The sequence below is a fragment of the Callionymus lyra genome, chromosome 1 (assembly GCF_982586985.1).
Source record: "Callionymus lyra chromosome 1, fCalLyr1.hap1.1, whole genome shotgun sequence".
Taxonomy (NCBI): domain Eukaryota; kingdom Metazoa; phylum Chordata; class Actinopteri; order Syngnathiformes; family Callionymidae; genus Callionymus; species Callionymus lyra.
Genome location: NC_141818.1, coordinates 42,185,574 through 42,192,622, shown reverse-complemented (window position 1 = coordinate 42,192,622; position 7,049 = coordinate 42,185,574). Strand labels below are relative to the sequence as shown.

The 7,049-nt window shown below is 36.6% G+C and overlaps 1 protein-coding gene across 2 annotated transcripts; it reads left to right on the top strand.

The window, feature by feature from the left end:
* The first annotated feature begins 678 nt into the window (after positions 1-678).
* uchl1 (ubiquitin carboxyl-terminal esterase L1 (ubiquitin thiolesterase)) lies at positions 679-6,759 on the top strand. Of its 2 annotated transcripts, none has more exons than XM_087784279.1 (9): positions 679-976; positions 1,053-1,064; positions 1,298-1,426; positions 3,274-3,415; positions 3,545-3,630; positions 5,311-5,358; positions 5,441-5,510; positions 5,586-5,644; positions 6,506-6,759. In XM_087784279.1, exons 1-9 carry the CDS (start codon positions 944-946, stop codon positions 6,587-6,589), a joined length of 663 nt encoding a protein of 220 aa, XP_087640405.1. In that variant the 5' UTR covers positions 679-943; the 3' UTR covers positions 6,590-6,759. The 2 variants fall into 2 exon arrangements, with proteins under 2 accessions (XP_087640405.1, XP_087640415.1); XM_087784289.1 differs by having other exon boundaries at positions 680-976; positions 1,053-1,087.
* The last annotated feature ends 290 nt before the right edge of the window (positions 6,760-7,049 follow it).

Sequence of the window (7,049 nt, the reverse complement as noted above, 5' to 3'; positions counted from 1 at the left end):
AGGAGGGAATAATCTGGAATCGGAACAAGTAATAAATGACCTCTTTTTTAACCTTAAGAGTTAGAGCAACTTTGTATTCTTATTCTACCTATTTTTTTTCTAGTAATAAATCAAGGAAAAAATGTTGACAAAACAATAAATATGAATTGAATTGTAGTTCTACCAATCAATATTCCGATGGTACTGATATACTTCCATACACGACTCTAGTGATAGTAGTAAACATATAAACACTCTTGGTTTCGAAACTAAAATACGAAACGTAATTAAAGATACAAGAATATATCATTTTTTATAAACGATGTAAATCCAATCAAATTAAAATACAGCCTGTTCCGGCACAGTGGCACAAGTCATTATTTTGTTTTTACAACCTTAAACAACAAGACATCTAGTATATATTTAAAATGTATACGTTTAAAAAAAAAACATTTTTATCAGTTAAAAAATATTTTTGCAAAGGCTAGCTTCCATACACGACTGTAGTAATTTTAGTAAACATATAAACACACTTGGTTTCGAAACTAAAATACGAAACGTAATTAAAGATACAAGAATATATCATTTTTTATAAACGATGTAAATCCAATAAAATTAAAATACAGCCTGTTCCGGCAAAGTGGTACGAGTCATACTTAGTTTTTAAAAGCTTTAACAAAAATATATTTACTTTATATCAAAGAGGTTGTACGTGTGTAATACTCAAAACAAAAATGCATAAATTAAAAAAAAAACATTTTCATCAGTTAAAAATATTTTTTGCAAAGGCTAGCTTCTCAGCCCCCCCCCTCCCCCCTCCTCTCTGCCAGTGAATGGTATGACCCAGATTCGATGACGTAATCGCGCTATAAAAACATATAAACTTGAAATCACGCCTGAGATGAGAACAGGTCGCGAGAACCAAACTGCGTGACTAGAAGAAAAAAAAAAGAACGCTTTCAAAATGGAGTGGGCTGCTATGGAAATAAACCCCGAGGTAAAAAAAATAAAAATAAAAAACCTTCATCATGTATTTTGAAACTCACCTGCTGCTGCTCTTCATGTCGTTTCAGATGCTAAATAAGGTGAGTTAGCTCGAGGAGAACCAGTAAGTTGAACCGTTTTATTGCTTTAAATCAATTTAATTCCAAGTCTGATTCAAATTTATTCAAAAATCATTTTTTAAAAAACGGTATTAATAATTCAAGGGCTCTCAGTGTGCGGGACAGGGTGCTGGGTGTGGCCCTCAAAGCAGATGATAAGAAAAAAACATGTTTAAATCAGAAGTTATCTTTTATGTTCTGTCCCTCGTGTGCAGATGATGAGTAAGCTGGGCGTGAGCGGAGGCTGGCGTTTCGTGGACGTGCTCGGTATGGCGGACGATGATCTCACCGCGGTGCCTGAACCCTGCTGTGCCCTGATGCTGCTGTTCCCCCTCACCCAACAGGTACCACCAGACTGCTGTCTCCTTCCTGGGTGGGTGAGGCCAGGGGGAGGGCGGGGTGAGCCAGTGATGCGAGGGGGGAGTCTGGGTGGGGTGATGTTGGGGTGTGGGCAGGGCTAGAGGATGTTCCCCCTCAAATCAATATTCATTCCATGCTATTATCCACTGATTTATCTTTTATTGTAGTTTTTATGCGCAGTTTTCTTTATGTGGGGTCGACTTTAGACTCTTTTAGTCTTTATTCTTATCTTTTTCACTGCTAATGTGTTTGGCTGGGACGTGGGGACGCTGGATTCCATCCCAGCTACCTCGGGCAAGAGGTGGGGGACACCTGTATTGTCGCAGAACCCACAGAAACACACTCACACTAACAGCTACTGAATAACTCCTCAATATATGTTTTTTCCCAGATTAAAAGCACATACAAACTCCACTTTTATTTATATTATTATTATTATTATTATCTCTCTGTTTTTGCCAAGAAAGCAAACCTTAATTGTTTCATCTTTTTTATATATCAGCCCCTTTAACAAATATTCAGCCGATTTATGACAGATTATTAATCAAATTGATTATTTTAAATCATTAAAATAAAAGACATGTTACTATTGATGCAATGATTTTCCTTAAAGGGACAATAATGTGTTGATTGAAGTTTTTCTTAACTAGATCTGTTTGATTTAATTGTTTCTTAACTAGATCTGTTTGATTTAAGTGTTTCTTAACTAGATCTATTTGATTTAAGTGTCTCTTAACTAGATCTGTTTGATTTAAGTGTTTCTTAACTAGATCTGTTTAATTTAAGTGTTTCTTAACTAGATCTGTTCGATTTAAGAGTTTCTTAACTAGATCTGTTTGATTTAAGTGTTTCTTAACTAGATCTGTTTGATTTAAGTGTCTCTTAACTAGATCTGTTTGATTTAAGTGTCCCTTAACTAGATCTGTTTGATTTAAGTGTTTCTTAACTAGATTTGTTTGATTTAAGTGTTTCTTAACTAGATCTGTTTGATTTAAGTGTTTCTTAACTAGATTGAACTGCGCCCGTAACCTCTCGTTCGCCGGGATTTCAGATGGGGGAGAACTTTATGAAGGTCAGTCATCGCGCGTCATTAATCCCAGAAGTCTCCACCTCCAAGGGACTCGTTTGCGCTCGTAACCTCTCGTTCGCCGGGATTTCAGATGGGGGAGAACTTTATGAAGGTCAGTCATCGCGCGTCATTAATCCCAGAAGTCTCCACCTCCAAGGGACTCGTTCGCTCTCATAACCTCTCCTTTGCTGAGATTTCAGATAGGGGAGAACTTCAGGAAGGTTGTTCATCGCACGTCATTAATCCCAGAAGTCTTCACCTCCAAGGGACTCGTTCGCGCTCGTAACCTCTCGTTCGCCGAGATTTCAGATGGGGGAGAACTTTATGATGGTTGTTCATCGCGCGTCATTAATCCCAGAAGTCTCTACCTCCAAGGGACTTGTTTGCACTCGTAACCTCTCGCTCGCCGAGATTTCCGATTGGGGAGAACTTTATGAACGTTGGTCATCGAGCATCATTAATCCCAGAACTCTCCACCTCCAAGGGACTAGTTCACGCTCGTAACCTCGTTCAAAACATGGTCATGATGAGGGACTTACTGCGTCTTGCCCTTCAAATAAAAAATGTATAATGTTGAAAATATTGTTTACGGCTCCCCCACTGTCAAAACTGTGTAATTGCAATGTCCACAGAGCAGTGGTGGTTATGTGAGCCTCACAGACTCTCTGGGCGTGTCACCCAGAAAAAAAATAGTTTAGTTAGTTAAAGTGCTGCTTTGAGGTATAGAATTATTGATGTGTTTTATTGTTGTCTGTGTTGCAGCATGAATCTTTTAGGAAGAGCCAGTCCGGCAAAGTGGAGAGTGCCTCAGATGCTTATTTCCTGAAGCAGACTATAGTCAATTCCTGCGGCACCATCGCTCTGCTGCATGCGATCGGAAACAACAAAAGCAAACTGACGTTTGGTAATTGGCTTGTATTGATTTTTAGATGTGCACAATTGAACTTGAGCTCAAATTACCGTGTTTTTATTAATTCAATAAATGTGAAATAAACCTATTTGCTGGCTGCTCAACTTGTTTTTGTCTTCACAGAGGATGGCTCTGCCCTGAAGAAGTTTCTGGATGAAACCGCCAACATGTCAGCGGATGATCGTGCGAAACGCCTTGAGGCGAACCAGGTGAGATTTTACCTTTTTTTCTAAAGTCCTGGTGAGGAGTCGTGGCAAATACCTGGAGCTTCATTTCACATTTTAAAAGAGTAAAGCAAACCACTCGTGTTGATAAGGGGGTTGTGTTGTATCTATGTTTTTTAAACTAAGATTTAACCACCAGTGACACAGCTCCCTAAATGTATTTGTTTTGACAAATAACTACCACTTGGTGGCAGCAGAGGTGTGTGCACTAGTATGACGGGTAAGATGCAGAGACTGAAGCGCTTTCCAGGGAATCCTTCATTCACCCAATTTGGGAGAAGAATAATGTAGTCATAGTAGTTAATACAGGGGTCGGCAACCCATAACACTCATAGAGATATTTGGACCTGTGTCCTACAAGAACCCCCCCCCCTCTTTTTGACTTTGAAAATTGAATATAATTCCATATAATGTTCACTTTCTCTGTTTGCCTTTATGCTATATTAAAATAAACTATAAATAAAAAGTTAGTGATATTTCACCCAAAAATTCAAACTTCTCTCATTTTCTACTCACCCTTATGGAGTATTTTCAGAGTAATCTGTTATTTTTAGAGCTATAAACAAAAATGTATGTTTATTTTATTGTAGCGACTAGAGCTTGGATGTCTTTGTATCCATCCTTGTCCAAAATGACCCACTTAAAACACTCAAATATGAGGACTAGTTCCAAAAAAATCCAAATATCTTTGTGCCATCAGCATCAAATCTCTCATGTCGAGGCTTCAATACAAGATGGAGGTTACAGTCGAGCAGTACGGAGGTATTTAGATGTTTTTAAGTGTCTTTTTGGACGAAGACAACTGAGCTCCAGTCACTACATTAAAATGAACAAAAATGTTGTCTATAACTCTAAAAAGATACAGATTAATCTGATAATAATCCCAACCCTTGGTCGACATTTGGGTGAGTAGAAAGTATGTGAAATTTGAATATTGGGAACCAATCCTCTAAACAATGATAATTACAATGTTTTCTATATTTAGTACAGTTTGTCCTAATTTTATAACAATGTACAAGTCTGTAACTGACTGACTTGCTTAAAATATATAATATTATCTATTTTGGCTCAAAGACATTAGAGTTCACCAGGTCTCGGTCTGCACAAAAATTTGAAATTACATTTTTTTTTAACAAACTAAAGTCAAATTCTACAGCGTTGTCGTGCGTGTTGTTGTTCCTTTAAGACTGAGACAGGTGAGGGAGGGGCGAGCGAGGAGTTATGTCCTAATCTAACGGTTTTTGTGAAATAAAAGGTCAACTAAAGCATAGAACTGCTCGTTTTTCATTGGAAAAATGCTTCATAAAATAAAATAAAAATATCCATATTTATACCAATACTTATTTTGAAAAAACTCTGTTAGCCGTGGGTTGCCGGCCCCTGAGTTAATAAGTAAATGGATGCTTGTGGCGACTGAAAAAGCAGTGCATTGTATATTTAATATAAATTGAAATGCTTTTTTCTCAGACTGAAACATTTTTTTTAAGTTGTTTAATAAAATAATTATTTGTATATCTGAACTTTTTAAACAAGTAATTGTGTTATGTTCAGTCATATAACTCCATCAGATTAGTCTCCTCTGGTCATAATTTAAATATGGCTTTATTTTATTATTTATTTGGAAATGTTCTTTTCATGGATGAACTTTATAATCTTTTGTTCCAGGTTATTCAAAACATGCATAAAGATGTAGCAGGAGAGGGTCAGTGCAGGGTAAGCTCTGACACATTTTGATTTATAAAAAATTATTTTGTGAAATCTTTAATCACACCCTTTATTCACTTTTTTTTTACAGCCAGAAGCAGACAAAGTGAACTTCCACTTCATTGCTTTTGCTAATATAAACGGAGTGCTCCATGAATTTGGTAACATATATACACTGAAATGAACCATTTCTGTGTGATTTATGACATTTTAAGTCTGTTTTTGTTGTGTTGAAGATGGTAGACTGGATGGCCCAGTTGTCCATGGATCCACAAGTGAGAGTTCCTTTGTCAAGGTTAGTGACCAATGTATTTAAAAATGTGTTTAGATCGGCCTATGGGTGTTTCAATTGCTGTTTTATTTTCTTAAATCAATCACATTAGAGTTTAATTCCAATCAATATTGATTCCAAATATTAAGATAAATACTTTATATTCAATTGCTGTTATATTTTCTTGAATCAGTTACATTAGAGTTTAATTCCAATCAATATTGATTCCAAATATTAAGATAAATACTGGATATTGAGATAATATTATTTATCAATGTTAGGTTTTTTAAACTATTACTCATTTAGAATAATATATGTGCATTTGCTCTGAAATTGTGTGAGAAACTATAAAAAATTGTGTCATAAGTTGACTCCAAGGCAGTTTAAAATCGTTTTTAGAACAGAATACATTAGTAAACGCCGTTAAAACGTATTGAATTAAGATTTGTATTCATTGTTATTGTTGTCACCTAACTGCAGTTCACACCTTACAACACTAGAGGGCTCTGCTGGGAAGCATATTTTGTAATGCTTCATTAAAGTGCCAATTATTAGTTATGTTTTTCTTCCAAAAATGTAATAAATGCATTTGTAAGGGCTTAATAATCTCGGCAGAGGGAGAAGGATTCACCCTGGGCAGTGTTCTTGAAATTGCTTCTAGAATTAAAGAAACTATAAAGCAGATGATGAGATTACAAATTAAATAAAACTCTTACTTTCAGTCATTTATGTTCAAAAGAAAAAAAACAGTTTTCTAAATGCCCTTTCTATTATCCACGTAAAATTGCGACACTGAAACCTTTATTATTATCTTTTATTTCTGTAAAGTGTAACCATGTATTCAAAGATGTGAATCAATAATAAAGTAATGCGTTATATTTTCAGGATGCAGCTGCCGTGTGTCAGGGCTTCATGGAGCGGGAGAAGGGTGAAGTGCGCTTCTCGGGTGTTGCCCTTTGTCGTAGTTAAACCATCGGGCGAGGACAAGAAGCAAAGCCCGTCTGCAGCTTTCATCCCAGGCAAACGGGTCACTCATTTTCACCCCTCACTCCCACCCGTTCACAGTTCTTCAATACTCCGTTGCTAAAGCGTGGATGGTTGTATCTGCTCCGATCAATAAAGCTTCACATTCCACCGGCTTTTATTCGTCACCTTTTGTTGACTTTCAGATGTTGAGTTTGTAGGTAAGAAAGTAGTCGGAAGTACTGGGCATCTTTGCTGGAGCAGCCGGGGCCACATCAGTTTTCTCAGGGGACACATTTTGTACAGTGGCTGTTGTGAGGGGCCATCATGCAAAAGATAAAGAAGCCTAAAAATATATATAAATAAGGTTAATATGCAAAAACTGTATTGGATTTTCATATTTTATTACTATCCTCTGTTTATAATTTTCATCCGTTATATTAAAGCCCATTTCCGCCAAATATTT